At 42.1% G+C, this 21,708-nt stretch overlaps 1 protein-coding gene across 3 annotated transcripts in view; it reads left to right on the forward strand.

Annotated features, from left to right (window-relative positions):
- STOX2 (storkhead box 2) overlaps positions 1-17,701 on the forward strand; it is a 207,424-nt gene extending 189,723 nt beyond the window's left edge. For 2 of the 3 annotated variants that reach the window (XM_032618482.1, XM_032618484.1), the window contains 2 exons: positions 7,834-10,099; positions 15,096-17,701. In XM_032618482.1, the coding sequence (XP_032474373.1) occupies positions 7,834-10,099; positions 15,096-15,291 (2,462 nt within the window). In that variant the 3' untranslated portion in view covers positions 15,292-17,701. Of the gene's footprint in view, positions 1-7,833; positions 10,100-10,261; positions 10,311-15,095 lie in introns of all 3 variants that reach the window. The other variant, XM_032618483.1, reaches the window with a different exon arrangement.
- Positions 17,702-21,708: the final 4,007 nt, after the last annotated feature.

Raw genomic sequence — 21,708 nt, forward strand, 5'->3', positions numbered from 1 at the left:
AGGATCGTCTTTTTCTCTTAAGTATTATAAAAAGAAGATAATAGCCCAGCCACTGTATGAATAGTATCTGATGCCTCCAGTGCTAGAAGATGTTAGGAGTGGTGATAAGCTGAGGAATTCTCATGTCCTGTCTCAAGAGAAGCAGCCCACTACTCAGCTCCAGTGTATTGTATCTGCCCCCCCAAAAAATATAGAACCCTCCCAGAGTTGCCAAATCTAATTTTTTAAGACAACCTGGAAATACAGTTTTAGGTGAAATCTATAAATTTCCTTAAATAATGGCAATTTGCATGTGTGTGTGTATTTTAACATGTGTATGCTGACGACATACAAGTCGAATAAAACACATTATTGGGCCACCAGTTTGCCAACTTGGCCTGATCTCAACCCATACCTAGCTTGAAACAGAGCTTACGTTAAAAATGAGCGACAAACACTTGACATATTTTTCATTCGACCTAGAAGAGACCTTAAACCTCAGTAAAATGAGCTGTTGGCTGCATTTGTTAGCTTTTGCTACACAAATGCTGGGTAACAGTTACAGAACATCAGTGATGTATGACAATGAACATTTATTTAGCTCGTGGGTCTGCGGGTTCTCCACGAGTCAGCTGGTCCAGGCTGGAACTTGCCAGGTGACTGTTCCACCTGTACTCCGTCCTCTTTGGAGAAGGGGACCTATTCTGCTCGTTGGGGTGGCAGAGGCCCAAGAGAACAAGTCCAGGGGCTCTGGGGCTCTTCAGACCTCTGGTCATGCCACGCCCACTAACATTTCATTGACCAAAGCAAACCTGGCCAAACTCAAAGTCAAGGTGTAGGGAAATGCAGCCCACCCATGGGGAGACGGCAGAGGGACTACTTTTAAATAGTCACCCACCGTGTTGAGTCTCCCCACTTTTCCTGTTGCCCCAAAGGAACTTCATATTTCTCTCCCAGTGATTTTTTCCCCTCCTTTTGGGGTTTTCTAACTATCACCTTTGAACAACACGGGTTAGAACTGTGCGAGTTCATTTATCCATGAATTTTTTTCAATAAATCTAGTATCTGTATTTTCCTTTCATAGATCTTTAAATTAACTAAGGGTAAGGGAATGTTTGTGTTCAATTAGAGATCACGATATGTGGAATCAAAACCAGACTATCTCAGCTTCCTGCCCTTGGGTGAGTCATTTATCAATTCCTCTGTTTTTGAGGCAGAGATAGCAGTACCCGGATTTTTGACCACGACGGGGAGCGCTGCCCCTAACCCCTGCCTTGTTCAAGTGTCGACGGTAATATGTTTTGAAATTACATGTACTCTTTAAAAGTTCTGACGTGAGCCCACCCCTTCAACCTATTGATTATCTTAAATTTTCTAACATTTTATTATTTCTGAATATTCTTCACTGTCTGTCTTTCTCTGTTAACTTCCAGGCGACTCCTTTCCCGTTCAATAGTAAGATAAGAGAATCCCAGGTGAGATTACTTAAGGGGACAAATGTGTTCATGAACTAATGCTCTTGTGAAGGAAGGCTGTTCTTTTTGGCCTTTTACCTGGGTAGCCTCTTCTGACATCAAACATCCCAGCTGCTTTTAAAATCCCTCTGTTTTTATGTAGGTTCATGAGAGATCCCATAGCTTTTCCAAACTTGGTTACATGTCTCCCATTACAGGACCATAAAATAGAGAACAGAGGGTTTCCCTGGTGGTGCAGTGGTTAAGAATCCGCCTGCCAGTTCAGGGGACACGGGTTTGAGCCCTGGTCTGCGAAGATCCCCACATGCCGTGGAGCAACTAAGCCCGTGCCCCATGACTACTGAGCCTGCGCTTTAGAGCCCATGAGCCACAACTACTGAAGCCCGTGCGCCTAGAGTCTGTGCTCCGCAACAAGAGAAGCCACCGCAATGAGAAGCCCACGCACCACAACGAAGAGTAGACCCCGCTCGCCGCAACTAGAGAAGGCCTACGTGCAGCAACAAAGACCCAATGCAACCAAAAATAAATAAAATAAAATAAATTCATTTAAAAAAATAGAGAACACAGAGCAAGTATGTAATAGGTAATTGTGGGTCACTGCCAGACAGCTGCTAACAGTGCCACTAAGTTGGAATATTTTGTAGAGAAATCCATAGAACAACTCTTTGCTAGTTTTTATGGTAAGTGACCCTAAATCCCAAGGCCTCGCATTCAGATGGACCAAGAGGAGCTAACAACCTTTTTCATATGATGATTTATTGGTCAACCCTAGAAGTTTGCAAGGACACCATACAAACCTGAGTCTAGGGCAGGGCTTGGCAGACTATGGCCTGCAGGCTGCGTGTGGCCCTCCACTTGTTTTTGTAAATAAAGTTTTATTGGAACACAGCCACACCTGTTAGTTTATATATTGTTTTTGGCTCCTTAGGCTACAGAGTTGAATAGTGGCAACTGGGAGATCATATGGCTCATCAAGCCTGAAATAGTTATTACTATCTGGCTCTTTACAGAAAAACTTTGCCAACCACTGGTTTAGGGCAAGGTAGTAATTATTTAAAACTTTGTTCAGCAGTAGCTCTGTATTTTAAACTACTATTTCCCGAAATGAAGTTTTGTTTCCTGCCTGCCTTCCTTCTTTTCTTATCTCTCTTCCTCCTTTTTTTCTTTTTTTCCTTTGATTTTCTGCTTTTCTTTCGCATCATTTAAGTTACTTCAGAACAGAACAATTTAGAAAACTTAATACTGTTCAAATTCTGTTTGAAAAATGTATTTCAGTGCAATTCTAAAACTTTGGAGGGATTCAAATTTTTTTTTTTGTTTTTTAAAGGTAACACTGTTTACTTTTTATTATTTTACTACTTGAAAATAAAGTTTTGAAGTCTAACTGAATATTATTAAAACATTCAAGCTCTTATTTTTAATGCATATGTTATAAATAGAAAGAATAGTCTAGATTTTGGCCTCTTCCTGTTTTGGACATCCATATTCTAAAGAAACTTTTTATTAAAAAGTCTTCTAGTAAAAATGTCTGATATGCAGATACTTAAACTTTTTTATCATCTTTCTACATTGGTTAAATTTTTTTTTTTTTTTTTTTTTTGCGGTACACAGGCCTCTCACTGCTGTGGCCTCTCCCACAGCGGAGCACGGGCTCCGGACACGCAGGCTCAGCGGCCACAGCTCACGGGCCCAGCCGCTCCGCGACATGTGGGATCCTCCCGGACCGGGACACGAACCCACGTCCCCTGCATCGGCAGGCAGACTCTCAACCACTGCACCACCAGGGAAGCCCTATATTGGTTAAATTTTTGAAAACAACTTTTATATACCAGTTCACATTATAGAAATAAGAATATTTTTTAAAGGTTTGAAAAGAATAATTACTGCTTCTCAGCTTTCTAAATAGGTCCTCATACTATTATATATGGAATGGATAAACAACAAGGTTTTACTATATGGCACAAGGAACTGTATTCAATATCCTGTGATAAACCATAATGGAAAAGAATATAAAAAAGAATGTATATATGTATAACTGAATCACTTTTATGTACAGCAGAAATCAGCACAGCATTGTAAATCAACTATACTTCAATTAAAAGTAAATGAATTTTAAAAATAAATAAATAGGTCCTCATCCATCCAGAGTGATCATTTAAATTGGACTACTACTTGTTAAGTTATTACACCTGGATCTTCCCGGGAGGAAAGCTGACCCTCAGGGGAATAGAATTAGACCTATAAGTCTGCTTATGGGCTTGAAGTTGACTTTCGAGTTTGCTGGAGACTAACATTATCTGTACTGTGTTCTGTCTCCAGTTCATCCATTTACATCGCTTCCTACTGAATTCCCCCTCAGCCAACGTCCTTCACAAACACGAAGAAATCATCCGAAGAAGCCCATTAAGTTTTCAGTCTACAATGCTTACCATACAGAACATGTACATATGTGCTCTGTTCCAACAATTGTCAGATTTGCAAGATTAAAGTGGTATATAAGTCTAAATAACCTTGCATTGGCATGCAGTATATTGAAATATCTGTTTTTGCTTTGAGAGATGTAAAGTGTAGGAAAAGAGAGAGGTCAGATTCCAGCTCTATTTGAGTGTAAAGCTTACCTTTGCTCTTTACGCTATCAAAATCCAAACTCATGATGACCTTTGGGACTAGAATACGGAAGTGATGGAATACGCAGACCTTGACAATCTCTATCACAGCCACATCCCCTTTTCAGTTGAGCCCTACAGGTTTCCAGTGGAATCCTGGGTTTCATAGACAGTTGAAGATACCAGTCATTATACTGGAGCTTAATAATAAAATAATAATCATAAATATCAGTGACTTTCAGGTAAAGCTTTGAAAACTCACAGGTAGGGGTATGGAAAATGGATTGGACAGGGAATGTTTCTAATTTGTTTTTTCAAATTAAACATTATTTGATTGATCCACTTGAAAATCCAAGACATCAAAACTTTAAATGTAAATTCTCTCTGGAAACTCTTTCTTATTCCTTCATTTGGGAACACTCAGAAAGTGGTAAGTAAACATGATTGCATTGTAGTCATGATTCCATATAGTTTTGTGAGTTTTCTAAGATCAGCACTTGGTTGGCCTCCAATCAGCAAATTCTGTAATACAGTGAATTTTTTGTTTTATAGTAATAGCTATTTTTATGAATAACTCTCCAGCTTTTCTTTTTTTGTGTGTGTGGTACGCGGGCCTCTCACTGCTGTGGCCTCTCCCGTTGCCGAGCACAGGCTCCGGACGCGCAGGCCCGGCGGCCATGGCTCACGGGCCCAGCCGCTCCGCGGTATGTGGGATCCTCCCGGACCGGGGCACAAACCCGCGTCCCCTGCATCGGCAGGCGGACTCTCAACCACTGCGCCACCAGGGAAGCCCAGCTTTCCTTTTTTATAGCAGCGTCGTAAACCAGTCAATCATGAATTCTTCTAAATGAGCCTTACCATTGTTTGAAAAATTTCTGTGTGACTCGCGCCCCCTGAGGTTGTTCAGCAGAAGCAGAATATTAGTAGTGTTACTAGCAGGGGCGTAGAAGCTGCTTTTAAGTTGCTCCTCTCATGGGCAAAGCATTTTCTGTATGATGTTGGCTCTCACGAATTGCAAATATATAGCTTGGGTTGTATCACTAATTCAATTGGCACTCATTTTTGTTTTGTACGGAAACTACCTTAAATTTTTTTTAAAAAATTTGTTATTGGGCTTCCCTGGTGGCGCAGTGGTTGAGAGTCCGCCTGCCGATGCAGGGGACACGGGTTTGTGCCCCGGTCCAGGAAGATCCCACATGCCGCGGAGCGGCTGGGCCCATGAGCCATGGCCGCTGAGCCTGTGCGTCTGGAGCCTGTGCTCCGCAATGGGAGAGGCCACAACAGTGAGAGGCCCGCGTACCTCAAAAAAAAAAAAAAAAAAATTTGTTATTATACCAGCCTTAAAAACCAACATACATTTGCATAAAAACCAACATACATTGCTCCAGAGTAGAACCTTAGACAAAAAGGAAACCGTGTAGCTCAAAAATTAAATAATTATATTAAACAATACGTCATTCAGAAGCAGTGTTATCTTTTCTGCCTTGATCACAATGGGTGCCCTCTGACGAGGGTGACAAAAATGGGTATGTAACTTACTCATACATGGACTCTCCCCTTGAGAACTGCAGGCCGTTTCCAGTGGTTTTGTATTTCACTTTCATAGTTTTGGAAGGATTGGGGGAGCCTAAACTTCTCAGCTTACCCAGCTGTTCTAGGCTGTTACACAATGTTCTTGGAAGGTAACGGGGGTTTCCATGGATCCTGACCCAAAGTTGAGACTACTGATAGCTAACATTTATGAGCGCTCACTGTGTCAGGCAGTGTTCTTCATACACTAAACTCATTTAAACTCACAACAACCCTCTGAAGGTAGGTACTATTATTGTCCACATTTTGATGACAGTCAGTAGAGGCTCAGAGAGGTTAAGCAAGTTGCCTAAGGTGACACCAGCTGTAGTAGTTCTCTAAAACAGTCATATCATCAGAGTTGGTTGGTTTCTTCTAAGGGCCGTGAGGGGAGAATCTGTCTCAGCCTCTCCCCTTGGCTAGTAGTTAGCTGCCTTCTACCAGGGTCTCTTCACATCTTCTCTTCTCTGTGATGTCTCTGTGTCCAAATTTCCCCTTGTCATAGTGGCTTAGGGCTCACTCTAATGACCTCATTTTAACTTGATTATCTCGATGAAGACCACATATCTAAATAAGGTCACATTCTGGGGTACTGGGGTTTAGGACTTAAACATATGAATGGGGGGTGGCGTGCTTTCAGTCTCCACTGAAATTGCCATTTTTGTGGGTCAGACACGGTTGAATATTGCCAGGATGATTCAACCTGACCTATTTCCAAATGACATCATTCAGGTCAGTCTTAGAAATATTATCACCCGTGATTTGCCTAGCACTGAGGCAGGGAGAATACGAAAGAAATAAAATAAATGCGCTACAGCCTAGAGAATTTATACTCTCTTAAGAATGTATGTTCTTAATTATCTCAAAGTAGACAATGCTTAAACGTGCACACAAAACCCTTTGAAAAAGATATCAGTCCCTGTACAAAGGAATATCTGTGATTTTTTTCTGGAATTTCTATTCTAGCAAAGACAGCAGTTTGGGACTCAGTGACCAGATAGATGTAGAGCCTCTAAGCTTTCACTGGTGTATTTATTAGAGCTCTCTGGTTATGAATCTGAGAAACCACCTTCATCCTGCTGGCTCCTGCCAACAAGGATGAACTTCTCACCTGAATTCCACCAATCACTTTCAAATTTGAAGGTGATGATTTCAAAATTGGAGAGTACATCCTAAACAATGGTCAAGTCTAGTTGCCCTTTGATATAATTTATAAAATTAAGTTTATTAAGTAAACTTAATCTTAAAATGAGTGCGTGGAGTAACTCCAAGTGTACGTGGTAGCCTCTATGTATTTTAGATTTGTTTTTCAATACCAAGATGGCTATTTCAACCCTGTTTCCCCAGTTGCTTTTATTGAAAAAGTCTTTTTTGTAAATTTATATATACCGAAAACGTTTTTTCTTCATTTAAAAATATTCTGTCTTTGGGACTTCCCTGGCGGTCCAGTGGTTAGGTAGGACTCAGTGCTTCCACTGCAGGGAGCACAGGTTCAATGTCTGGTTGGGGAACTAAGATCCCACATGCCGGGAGGCCAAAAAAAAATTTCTGTCTTTAACGATTCAGTTCAGTAAAGGTTTTTAACAACAGCAGCCACCTAACGCCATCTATCATCCCTGTCTCACTTCCCAGCCTTTATATTTTCCTGTTCTGTTGGTAGTAATATTCCATAAGAGTTATCAGAGAAAACTAGGATTCACACTAAACTCAATGAACACCTGTGAATCCTGCTTAGTTTCTGTCTGATACTACTTAGAGGCTTGCAAAATTAGTTAGATTCTGTGTTAGTCCATTCGGGCTACTGTAACAAAGTACCATGGACTGGGGGGCTGAAAGAACAGACATTTATTTCTCACAACTCTGGGGGCGGGGAAGTCCAAGACCAAGGCGCCTGTAGGCTTGGTGTCCGGTGAGAGCCCTCCTCCTGTTTTGCAGACAGCCGTACCCTCAAGTCACACAGAGAGAGAGAGAGAGAGGGCTTAGTCTCTGCTCTTCTCATAACGCAACATCACAGAGGCTGCACGCTCATGACCTCATCACCTCCCAAACACCCCACGTCCTATTACTGTCACATTGGGGTTCGGGGCTTGAACGTGGGGATCGGGTCGGCAGGGGGACCATTCAGTCCAGAGCATACTTGGAAAACTCCGGAATCAACACCACGTCCCCTCTTCATTCTCACGAGTGTGTCCTTTGGGTTTCAGGTGTTCCCACCCCAAGCCAAGAAATTCTCCGGCATACGCTGAACACGCTGGTCCGGGAGCGGAAGATCTACCCGACTCCAGATGGCTACTTCATCGTAACCCCACAGACTTATTTCATAACTCCTTCCCTCATAAGAACTAACAGTAAATGGTACCATTTGGATGAGAGGATACCTGACAGGTCTCAGTGTACCTCTCCCCAGCCCGGGACCATTACGCCCTCTGCCTCAGGCTGCGTCAGGGAAAGAACGTTGCCCAGGAACCACTGCGACTCTTGCCACTGCTGTAGGGAAGATGTGCACGGCGTGCACACGGCCACCCTGCAGAGGAAGACCGCCAAGGACTGCAAAGACCCGTACTACCCTCCTTCCCTCTGCCAGGTGCCACCCACTGAAAAGAGCAAAAATACTGTCAACTTTTCGTATAAGACGGAAACTCTCTCCAAACCTAAAGACAGTGAAAAGCAGTCCAAAAAATTCGGACTCAAGTTATTCCGGCTCAGTTTTAAAAAAGACAAGACCAAACAGCTAGCCAATTTTTCCGCCCAGTTTCCTCCCGAAGAGTGGCCCCTGCGAGACGAGGACACGCCAACTACTATCCCTCGGGAGGTGGAAATGGAGCTCATTAGGCGCATTAACCCGGACTTGACCGTGGAAAATGTCATGCGGCACACTGCACTAATGAAGAAACTTGAAGAAGAGAAAGCACACAGGAGTAAAGCCGGGTCCTCCGCCCATCACAGCGGAAGAAGTAAAAAGAGTCGGACGCATCGCAAGTCCCACGGAAAGTCTCGGTCGCACAGCAAGACGCGAGTGTCCAAAGGAGACCCGTCAGATGGCTCCCGTCTGGACATCCCGGGTGAAAGAGAGTACGACTTTTGCGATCCTCTTACCAGGGCTCCCCGGGAAGGCTGCTTCATCATCGAACACAAAGGTGATAACTTCGTCATGCATAGCAACGCGAACGTGATTGAGTCTCATTTCCCCATGACTCCAGAATGGGACGTGTCTGGGGAACTGGCCAAAAGGAGAACTGAGATGCCTTTTCCTGAGCCTTCCCGGGGAAGCTCCCACTCAAAAGTGCACCGAAGCCACAGCCATACCCAGGACCGAAGGTCCAGGAATGAGAGATCCAACAAGGCCAAGGAGAGGTCCAGATCCATGGATAACTCCAAAGGTCCTCTGGGTGCTTCTTCTCTGGGGATGCCTGAAGACCTGGCTGAAGGCTGTAGCCAAGACGACCAGACCCCCAGCCAATCCTACATTGACGACAGTACTTTAAGGCCTGCACAGACTGTCAGTCATCAAAGGGCTCACATTTCGTCCACAAGCTACAAAGAGGTGTGTATTCCAGAAATAGTCAGTGGCAGCAAGGAACCTCCCAGTGCTTGCAGCCTCTTGGAGCCAGGCAAACTGCCCGAGAGTTTGCCATCCTTTGGTGAACTCAACTCCTGTCCAACAAAAACAGCTGCGGATGACTATTTCCAGTGTAACACCTCCAGCGAGACGGTGCTCACGGCGCCGTCACCTCTGGGAAAGAACAAAGAGGACCATGACACTCTGACCCTGGCGGAAGGGGTGAAAAAGCTGCCTCTGTCGGACAGGCAGGCCCCGCATCCCTCCAGGGAGCCTGTAGGGCACAAGGAGGAGTCGCCAAAGGGGCCGGGCGGGGGCCCAGTGGCTTCGGGCGCTGTGGCCGAGGGGATTGCCAATGGACGCCTCATCCAGCATCACGGTGCTGAACCCAGCGGCCTGGACAAGAGGAAAGAGATATTCAGCAAAGACACACTGTTCAAGCCTCTTCACAGCACCTTGTCTGTAAACAGCTATCACAAATCAAGCCTGTCCGTCCTCAGATCTCACCCGAAGACACCCGCAGACACACTGCCAGGCCGATGTGAGAAGCTGGAGCCGTCCCTAGGGACCTCGGCTGCACAAGCCATGCCAGCTTCCCAGCGTCAGCAGGAGTCAGTGGGGAACCAGGAGGCCTCTTTTGACTATTACAACGTCTCTGATGATGATGAGTCCGAGGAAGGGGCAAACAAGAACACAGAGGAGGAGAAAAACAGAGACGATGTGGGAACCATGCAGTGGCTCCTGGAAAGGGAGAAGGAAAGAGACTTACAGAGGAAATTTGAGAAGAACCTCACCCTCCTTGCCCCAAAGGAAACCGACAGCAGCAGCAACCAGAGGGCCACCCATTCGGCGCGTCTGGACAGCATGGACAGCAGCAGTATCACGGTGGACAGTGGATTCAACTCCCCACGGTAGGAAGAGGCATCTCTCTGCACACACATACACCTACCGGGGCCTGGGGCTTTATAAAATAACTCGGAAGGTTTCTGATTTCACAGTCTCAGTTCTGTGAATGAGGGTTAAGAGTTGTGTGAGTTGTATTGTTAACAGCCTGTTTCTGACTTCTTTTTCAGGAATTGAAACAAATGTTTCTGCAGCTGTAGAGATCACCAATCTGGACTGGTGGGTTGGCCCCTTCCCATCCAATCTAACACCAACATTTCCCAGTATTTCTCCTTTGATGTTTATATTGCCACCATGCTGATAAAGGAAGGGTTTTTTAAAGATCCTTCAAAAATAGTAACTTTTTGAGTAGAATGAGTAGTCAGTGTGGAGGTGGGAGGTAGGGGTTGGGAATAACTTGATTGACTCAAGGATGGGGAGTCCTTCTAATGAGAATATAATAGCCAATTTCAAAACCTTTCCAGTGGATCTAGAAGCCTGTTACTATTTTAATCCCGACTTTTTATGCTGCCCTCGCCCCTTGCTCTCATACATCTTCCTCTCACGCTCAAAAGTCTGCAGACACATGGAACCTGTTCCTGTTACATAAAGATTAGGGGCCTGTGCGCCATCAGTTCAAAGCATGTGCCAGCACTTTTCTTTCTCCTCCTGCAGGACTAACACCATTTAGGCATGCTGATCGTGGTGTCTTCTTTTCAGTAGGTGCTGGTAATTCAGCAGAGGTTGACAGCTAAGAGTGTGCAGTGCCCGATGGCCACGTTCAATGCAGTGAAGTGGTTCAGGGGGTTCGAAAGCAAAAGGGAGTCTATGCAACTTTCCTTTTTTCTCCTTAATTCTTCCTTCTCTTCCAAGAGCAACTTGGGACCTGATTCTGCTTCTAAATTCTACTCCAGATTGGTGACTCTGAGATGCAGAAATAACATTGAGAGATTGACATCTCCCATTTGTTGTGATTCCCAACTTTTTACAATATTTATTATTTTAACAAGTCCAAGATATGATTATGTAGTTCATATATTTTAATTATTAAGAGTTAAAATTAGTTATGTTGTAATCATTTCACTCTATCTATGGATAATTTGGGGACAGAGCAACCCAAAATCAGAATTGGGAATCGTTATTCTGTTTGTCCCTTATTGGGCCTTTGTTATTTCTTAAAGGGCTAGTTCTTTTTATTATTATTATTAATTTTTTTTTTTATTGTCGTGTAACCTTCTTTTCCAAGTTAACACATGTGTGGAAGTCTAATGTCTAAACAAACCACAGAGATGGCACTCTGGTTAAAGTGGAGACCAGGAGTCCCAGATCTCCTCTGCCCATCCCTCAAGGACCCTAAGAGACTACGGGGGGCCATGGCACTTAGTCTGAAAACTACTGGCCTATTAAGTGACTTTTCTAAAACGTAATTTTTGCTAAATATTTTTTAATCCCAAATCGAATCTTAACCAGTTATTTTATATATTCTTTTCTCTCTACTTCCCTCTTCAACTCTTGTTTTTCCTCTTGATTTCCTAGTAGGGATACCAGATAAGCATAAGTGAAAGTCTGCTATTGATGGTAGAAGTTCAGTACCATCGCTTATGGAAGGTGTGCATCATTTGCCTGGACGTTATGCTCTACTGTTTCTTATTATATAGCCTCCCTGCCTGATGCTTCTCTGCACCAGTTTCCAGCAATTCCTTTGGCCCTCTTGGCCCCTGGACCTCCACGGAGGGAAAACCGCAATACTCCAGAGATAGCTGCTAAGGAGACCTTGAGAGTAGTTTAGTGAGTTCTAACTCAGAACTTTACCACTGCATAATATTGAAAGTTTTTGTTTGGGAACAAGTAAAAAGAAACGTTCATGTAATCATTGAACCAATCTCTCCACAGGATATATTTTATTATCTCTAGATTTGGAGTACAGAATATGGAATTTATGAATGGGATTATTTCTTGAACTAAGTTTATTTGCGTTGCTTTAATAATGTAGTCAAGGTCAAATGCGTTGTCCTGGTAGAAGAAAAAGGTCTTCCTAAGGAGACAGTCTTCACCCAGGAGCTATGTATCTGCCCAGTGTTATTAGGTGGAATTTTCTCTACAGAAAAAGGTAGATCACCCGTAAATTTCATGCAGTTAGAGAATCTACAGAACAATTCCTAATTTTACCCCTTTCGTAATTAATATCCTTTGGTTAGAAGCTGGGTGACAAACTTATTTTCTATATCTATTTTTAAACTACTTTAAAATTTTATTTTATCTCATTTGAAGTATCTCCCTATACTTCAGTAAATGCCCTAATTTACCTTTCTGATGTATGAAGATGGTCTGCGAAGGAGAATATTTGAGTTACAAGGAGTTTTATTCTCCAGCGTGAGCATTTTAGCCGTATAGTATTATCACGCTGACACCTCTCCACCACTGCGAGATACAGGAATCTTAAGTGGGCCGTTTACTCAGATTTTTCAGTAATTGACAGAGCAACTACGATCTAACCTCGTCCCCGCTGCCAAAAAAAAGAGAAAAATCAAAATCAGAAAAGATGATCTTCATACTCTCAGTCTTCAGTGTTGGCTCAGAGGTCACGTTCAGCCACATTTCCAAAAGTCTTCAGTCCCTCTTGTCGGGAACCAAAGGGCACTGAGAGAAGGAAACAAGGCAGAAACTTAAACTATGCTGTGAGATCTAATATTGCAAATGAAAAATCCCGACATGCAAAGCCTGCTATTCCAAATCTGAGGCCAAAAACCGGTTGATAACCACAATATGAAAATCAGAGGGATTCAGGCTGCCAGGGATGTGTCTGCACAGCGTACCGTGCCGTCCGAGTGTGGGTCCAAGGGAAACGTGTGCGGCAAGAGGCGCAGCAGGGCCTATGGTTCCGTTCTTCTGCCTATAAATTCCTGAGATGTTATTTTTAATGTCGTACTCCATTAGTTCTCTTTAAAAAAGTAAGGAATTTTAAATTGGGGGTCTATTGTTACTGCTAACCTTCCATCTCCGTGAACTGTTTCACCATCATATCCACAGCCTTCCATATGACTGTCGCACATTGTACTCAGTGTCACAGCAATAATGAGATATACCCTTTGGAGACACTGGAACGCTCTATGTATTTATCACTATTAACATGTTGGCCGTGGTCAAGGGTGGTCTGAGTACAGAGAGCTCCTACCTTAGACCATCTGTTGCGATGATGTGTGTTGATGGTGCCTGGAAGACAGTAGGGTCTTGATAAATTAAACTCCCGCCTCAAAAGCTGGTTTAAAAGTGGATCCCTGAGACCTCAAAATGCATTTTCCCATAGAAATAAGACGGCATTAGTAGTGTATAGATTCCCAAGCCTACCCGCAGTGGCTGCTTAATTGATCAGATGCCAGATGTGCTACAGAAATAGCTTGTGTTTCTCTAGCTTTTTGGTGTACGGATTCCTCATTATCGCTTACTTCTTCTTCTGAGTCACTCAGTGAGTAGGTGTGACACATAGCTCGCCCTGTTTTAAAGATGAGGAAGTCAAATGCCATAAAAAGTTATCGTTGTGATTAAGAATGAAACTGAAGGAACGCGCCGTGACCTCTTTGAGGTTCTACATGTCTATTGCCTTCTTCCCTCCTCCACCTGACCCTCAGTTGTAGTCCTGGAAAACCTCTGATGAATTTTCTTAGAGGAGGTGTAAAGCAGGTAAGTAGGTAAGTCTGGCACTTTCCATTGCTTTAGTGATGATGTATTCTTTGGGCACGCCCAGATTTACGGTAAGCCTCATGAGAGAACTTAACTTACTTCTATGAATGTATTAACCTTCCAGACGTGCCCTCTGCAGTCAGGAAGGGTCCACTTGTCTTTTTGGTAGCCAGTGAACAACATTCCTTTTAAACAATTAACTCTTGGCTTTTTGATGAGAAGCAAACTTAAGGCCACAAGGGGGTTAGGATGAAATAGCCTGTCAGGAATGGCTGCCACGGTATAATGTTCAGACAGAATTGCTGTCAGTTTAGGATGGGAATGAAAGTGAGCTGTGAGGATGTCCCCTATGTAGTTTGACCTTCAGTCAGTGATGGGGACCCACATGTAGAATATTTTATACATCTTGAATCTATCCAGTAGAGTGGATGTTTTGAGCATCATTATGGTTTCTTCCACCTCTTTATAAGTTGATGTTTCTTACTACCATTTTGAGGACCTTGAACGTGAAACCCATTCAATTCTGATCAATCAGGCCAAGTAATCTTATTTCTGCTGTTGCCCTACACATCTGACATGTAAAATTTTATAAACCTCTTGGAACAATAAAATAGCTTCAAGTATTTCTAAATTAGAAAAACTAAAAGAGAAATCGAAATACTAAAGCCTTTAAACCACCTCTGTTCTATAAGAATCCTTTAAAAAATAAAATATTTCTACCAAGTCAATGTAAACAGGGAAAATCTAAGATTCCTTATCTGAAAATAGAATGTATTTTTTACTATAACATTATATGTTTGAAACAGAGGTATGAAGTGTTTAAAAAGAATTTTATTCCCATCAGTGTGGCATACTGGCTAGTGGCCTTACTTGAAGTTCACCGCCAAAGTCAAAAATCTGCTACTCGAGAATGAAAACAAAATCATCAGGGTAAAATTATGGAGTTTGTTCGGGAGCAGTTCTGTCAATGAGTTTCAAGCCTGAAATGAAATCACTACCTGTGTATATTTATGAAGACTATTCTTTTTTAAAAACGAACGCGATAGCCATCTAGCACATCAGATCTTGAAGGCGTTTCCTTGAGTGTGAAAGGCAAGGGAAGACATTTATTTAGCTGTATAAAAACCCTTTACTCAGCATGCTGATTATAACATGTCTTGTGAAAGCTGCCGAAGTCCAGGTTGGAGGAGCATATGTGAATAATCAGTATGAGATGGTAAATACATGACATGATGAACCGACAGAGGAAATCCATTAACTGCATCATTTGCTCTTCCTCTAGGGCTCGATATATAATTATTTATGTTCCAAACCAAACCAAACAAAACCTTTTTACTCTTTTAGCACTCGGGAGAGCCTGGCTTCCAACACATCAAGCATTGTTGAAAGTAACCGTCGTCAGAACCCTACCTGGAGCCCGGCCCACGGTGGAGCTGGCCCGGCCTTCAATTTCCGAACAAGTACGGACAGCCCCACAAATGAAGCTGAGAAATTACAGAAACCTTCCAGCTGCTTGCAAGCTTCTGTTACTAGCGTGTGATAGTCATTCTGCCTCACATCTCCTGTCTCATTCGATACAGCCAAGTTTACGGCACTGGGACTGTTGTTTACATCTTCGGGAAGACAAGCATCTCAACGGCAGTTTTTGTGTTGACTTAAACTGTGCTGCTAAGTAGGCTAGGGCAAAAAACAACAACAACAAAATCGTTATTTCAGAGTATTGCTTTTCACATTTATGGCTCTGTAGCAACAAGAATAGCAGTAGGGGTGATATGTATACTTTTGCTTCACTAATTGTAACTGAGCACACATAGGAAAGTCTAGACACTGTCAGTGTAATATGCGTTTTCGATGTCATGCAGTTGCCAAGTCCATTCTAAAATGCCACAGATGTGTGTTGCTCCCAGTCTGTGACCGAGTGGTGCCACAGAACACTGATCCTTGACACTTCCAAAAACAAAAAACAAAACAAAACAAAAACTAAGCCTCCACAAAATGTCAACTGCAAGGGTCTACCTTTAGGGAAATCAATGCCAAACTGACTAAAGGGGACCCCAGCCCAGTGTGTGTGAATCGTTTAGGCCCCAGTCATTTTGCACTGTGAGTTTTCGTGACAAGATGTTGCGGGAGCCCACGGAAGTGTGTCAGAAGGGGTCGTGATCCAAATACTGGGAGTGTTTGTTTTCAGGATTTTAAATGTGTCACGGATGCTTGTCTGATTTTTTTAACCTTCCATAATCACAAACAGGAATATAGGCCTTTGAATCTGAAATGGACAAAGGAAGGGTCTCCCAGCCTGGCTGGGGCACAGCACTAAGTGATGGGAGAGGTAATGGGGACCTGTAGAGGTGTTCATCAGATACTGAAGGAAGATCATTTCCTCCTTGTGATACTTGACGGTGATACTATCTTACTATAATAGATATGATAATTTGTTTAAAATCAAAATGTTCTTTGTGATACAAACGAAGACTACGGCCTGGGGACGTTATTCTTTCTAATGGAAGGACATAAATCTATTTTATGTAGTTTTAAATAGAATGCCTAAATTAGGCTGTGGGAGATAATTTTTAGTGGTTATAGGAAAGAGCAAATTTAGGGGGAGTTGAACTTCAGGCCTTTTATTCCTGGGAAGATATCTATAGAGAAAACTTTAAAATACTTTTTGATTAGAAATATACATGTGCCCATGTAATTAACAACAGAATGTGATCATTCTGCAAGTGTGGTGTCATCCTAACTTGTACGCCCCTAAAACTTATTGGAATAACAATTATGCATACATGAACTATGCCAGAGTAATGTTTACAGATACTTCGTAACCAGTTTCAGGAGGCATTTTTAGGTAGATGTATAGTTTTTAGCCCAACTTATTTCAGAATGGTTTGTTAACATTTTGCTTTGGTTTACAATATGTCATGTTGAATACAAAGAAGGTTCTCAGCAGCAAAGGGATTACAAATAATCAAGATTCAGCCTTCTAAGAAAGAGGCACCTCCAAGTTCCCATGTCTTATTTTATGAGAACCATGGAATAAATCTATAGATAACGGAAAATTATTCACAAAAGGGTTACATGTGACACAAGTAAATGGTCTGACAAAAAGTTTTATTTAGTTAAGTGGCATGTGATGTTTGGAGCCATATACCGTAAAATATATATCCAAAACTTTTCACCTCAGATTTCAGCAATTGGCATAGGATCTGTGAAACACTTCTGCTTCGGTATTAGGTTGAATCACTAGGCATCTGTTTAAAGAGTGGAGTCATATACACAGTTGAACTGTTTCTTGAAACATTTGGGTCCTTCCTCATGCTTTTTCAGGTATCTGGAAGTTGCATTGGGTCAAACTGGACTCATCAAGTTTAGTACAGATTCCTTTTTTTGTGCTTATAGTGAAACGTGAGCACGTTTCTTGGCAAACTCCCGCACCTTTAAGATGCTTAAGTCAGTTGGCTTTCAGTCCCATGCCTTATTTCCTCCAAGGCATGCCTTGATTTCTCAGAAATGCACTCTTCTCTCACTGCTCAAATTTGTCTGGGAGGAATGATAACGTATCGAATAGACTATATACAGAGTCTGTTTCCTTGGGGAGTTGTATGCCACACAATTACTAAATTCTTCTAAATTCTTTTTTTTCCCCAAAACCCTGCCCTCCAGCGTCTGTCACACCATCAGTTCATAAATAATAGAACCATTGAAACAATACATCAGCCTCTAGTTGATCCTCCTAAGGTAGCCATTATACTAATCAAATACTGTGTGAACAGGAAAGGAAAGCATTACCTTTAAGAGAAGCTTTAAAATATGAATTTATCAACATTTCACAAGAAATAGGTTTACAGAAGACATTGGAATAAAATGTGTACCACGCTTTGCCTGATGCTATGAGGTACATGATTAAAAAAAAAAAAAAAAAAAACTCCCTTAGACCAGCAGCCATTAGCATAGAAATGATGGACTTCAAAGAGGATATGATGTGAGCAGACGTTCCACGTAGAAATATGCCCGTCTGAATCGAATCAGGATTCTTGAACGGGGGAGAAGTGGTGGCGGGAAGCACATTACAAATATGACCCTAGATGGTCTGCAGCGATGTTCTCAGTGACCCACTCCAAGCTTTGCCAGCATCCTTTTCCTCCAGGAAACGATAGCTTTGTGGCCCATGGCTGCTTATCTAGACTTCACTTAGAGTTTATCAACTGAAAGGTTTACAAAACTGAATCTGGTTGAATCTCTGTGTAGTGTTCAACTTTAAAGGGTCAACCCATCTGTCGGCATTTTGCACACGTATGTATTATTATGATACAGCATATTACTTTATGGTAATTTTTATTTTTACATATAACTACCTCCATAAATTTGATGAAGCGGCAGCAGTGCGTTCAAGTGTATTGTTTGGAAAAGCAAAGTTGAAAACTTTCTTAACCATTAGGCCATGGCGTTCTGTGTGTGTGTCAGTGATTATGTGGACTTGTGACTGTTTCACTGCCATGGTTTTTCTCTGACGGCATTATTTCACTCTCGTCTGTAAACCTGTCTCTCTTCTTCCCCACAAAAGCACACTTGAATTTGTTGTGAATGAAAAAAGGAAGTTTAAATTTCTTGTCTCCCCTGCCCCGGCTCCTGCCACCAGCCCCGGACCTCATTCCTGCTGTGAGTTCTCTCCGGCGAAGAGCCACTTGATAAACATAATTCAGCAAGCTATTGACTCCTATAAAATCTGATCTGAATTCTAGGTTTTCGGTCACAAGACACACCAGAGATTTGGACTGCCAACTTTGAAGCACTTTGGGCCTCACTACTTGCATGCTACCATATCGAGCTCAGACTTCATTTGAATTAAAAGAGCTGTGCGTTGTATCCACAACTTCTGTTCCATAATTCTTATTTCATTTTATATATTTTGCACATCTCAGGGGACCTTCATAAGCATATGAAAAGGGGGAGGGGTCCATCAAAAAAAGGAAACAAATAAGAAGAGCAGAAAAAGGACTTAGCTGGATAAAAGTAACAAATGAAGGCTTCTCCAATGTTGTGAAATTCAAGTTCAGGAAGCATCCATTGAGAGTTAATCTGGAGTCACAACAATCTGAACACCAGCTGTTCCCCAGTCTCCCTTTTTCATAACCCAACCAGCATTTCTAAAATATAAATTTAAATTATATTGCAGTCACCATGGGGAGAAAAAAAAAAAAACCTGTTCAGCGGTAACGAAAGCATTGTTTGTTTTTTAGGTTGGCACAGCTTTGTAAAATTCTACCCAGGATGAACCACTTATCACCACAAAGTGTACTTGAAAATAAAGTTTTTAACTTAAATGAAAGGCATATTGCTCACAGTACGATAGTGATCTTGATTTGAAAAGTCTAACAATTTATAACACGGGCAGTATTTGGAGCTTGATTAAAAACCAACAACAACCTATGAGGACTTTGCAAACTCATTCTGGGATCTCAAAGTGCTTCCAAAGCATTCGGATTCACAATTAACAAAGCAGGTCACATTTGTAATACCCATACTTGAAATGAATAAACAGGAGGAGTGACATAAGATTACCCGGAAACACAGTGGCAGCTATCAGTGATCTATTTTCTATCTGTTTGATAGACCATCATGAGAAATCACGAAATACAATGCTATTTTTCTGATGTGTGCTAATAAAGTCAAAGAAAACGAATACAACTTGATACTTCTGTCCATTTTCATTCAAAAAGTTCAGGGTGTTGGGAGTTTCACAGAAATCCACCCAAATGCTATTGTGGTCCAAGGTAGATCTGGACATACACCCTTGTTTACAATTTCATATTGGGCTTCTCTAAATCCCGTGCTAAAATACTGTCTTTCAGGAACACGACTGCTCCTGTCAGTGGAAGGTGCTGAGACAGAAATTTTCATTAAAAACGTTATCAAGTACTCTCCACAGTGCTTCTCATTAGCACAACTGAAATTCAGTACACTCTATTGAGCCCTACTTTGAAGAATCTGGATTTCCCAGGGAAGCCGATCTAGTTCTAAGTGTTTTTTTCTCAAATTATGAGATGAAAGATCCTGGTCGGGGACCTTCTCCGTGTATCACAGGCCAGTCACAGAACCAGTTATCAGCGCGCTGTCAGGTGACAGTGGACCCCCGCAGAAGCGATCCCTTCCTTACCCCCGACTCCCCAGCCCCCCAGGCCCCTCCCACCCATACTCTTCTGTTGAGCCAATTTCTGCACACGTTGAGGGCTTGAGGAAGCTAGAACACAGGAAAAATGAATGCAGAAGCCATGGAAGACATTGCTTTGCTCTGGGATAGTAAAATACGGGCAGGAAAGAGGTTACTATCAGTCTGATCTTTGCCAAGTAAGATAAAAGAATCAGCCATCACTCTGTCAACTCTCTCGGAAGGTCTTACAGTATTAAGGATACATCCAATGTTTTGCCATAGATTTTTATTTGGGAGACATTTCATAAGTTACATCCATGAGCAAGTTCGTTATTAAATTTCCTGGTGTGTTGGAAATAGACATTGGCGTCTCCCTGATGGAGTTAATCTCTGCGTCTTTTACAGCAACATCCCAAGGGAGGGATTCCCCAGCCAGTGCCCCTCTCACACAGAATCCTGTATTCTTACACTTGTTCTAGGACTTACAGTTGCTGATTTGCAAGGTTCAGAATTCTACAAGGCACAAGGGGAACTAAACCTGATGACGATGATCGTATATTTATGATCAGTTACAGGGCTTTGTCTGCTCGTTGCTGGCTTCAAATGTGAAAACACACACACACACACACACACACACGCCCTGCCAACTAGGGAAAGGGGGTTTCCTAGGTGAGGCAGCAATGACTCTGGAAGCCAGTGTAAGGCTAAGAGCTTGCTTGGTCCGTGTACGGCTGCCTCCCTCCCTGTCCAGAGGCTGGCTTTGGCATGCCTATTCCCTTGCGCCCACCAAAAAGAGCTACCAAATCTGAGATCTGAGGTCTCCTCCAACACGAATCCTCTGCAGTTACAGGAAGTTCATCTTGGTGTACGCACTTACGGCTCCTTGCTTCCGAGGTCCACCCTCCCTGCCTCCTTCCCATCCCCCCACTTACATACCGATACACCGCCGTGGTTTCCACATTGGAAGGGCAAAGCAGTGTGTGGTATTGTGCACACAAGGATGGGTTAGGACTAGAGCTGCCCTAGGGTCACCTTCATGTAAGTACTGACAGCTACAAATTAAGGTCCTTAGCGTAGTTGACGTAGATACAACTGTCTAGAAGAGAATTAAATTTCAACATTAAGTTTAAAGGGATCATAATTCTGCAGGTATCTTTCTCTGAGTGACTGAATGTGACTATTGCATTAGGGTAAATGAATTAAGAAGTGCAAGTGGGATTTACTGTATGTTAGAAAGGAGTTTTGCAGCCAAGACTGCCTTGAATAAAATGTGTTTGCACTGAAAAAAAAATTTTTTAATTACTTGGTCTCTGGTTGCTGTAAAGGTCATCCAAGATGGATGTTCTGTTTATATTGTATAGTATTTCATATGAAATAATTACAGTCATGAAATGTCTTCCCTAATGTTACTGATTTATAACAGCACATTTGTAACATGGTTTTTATCGTGTCAGTGTACCATATTGTAAATGATGATTACTTGTCATGCTTAGTATAATAACTTAAAAGAAAAAAAAGCACAGGGATTTTTGTAAGTCTATATTTGAAAGTCCCTCCATATGGTAATATTGTGTTCATGTTTATGTAGTGTTGTGTGAAATATCCATTTTGGATTGTGTTACTTTTTAAGATATTAAATAACATTTGGTTATATGTCTAAGTGGATTTTTTTTTTTAGTACTTGAGAGAAAATACCTTACATAAGACCATTTTATTTCTCTCCTCAATTAATTTGACGTCATAACAAATTTTTATTGCACAATCTTGGTTATTAGAGCTTTTGAATTAAAACAACTGAAAATGGAAATT

Source organism: Phocoena sinus, chromosome 21, assembly GCF_008692025.1.
Source record: "Phocoena sinus isolate mPhoSin1 chromosome 21, mPhoSin1.pri, whole genome shotgun sequence".
Taxonomy (NCBI): Eukaryota; Metazoa; Chordata; class Mammalia; order Artiodactyla; family Phocoenidae; genus Phocoena; species Phocoena sinus.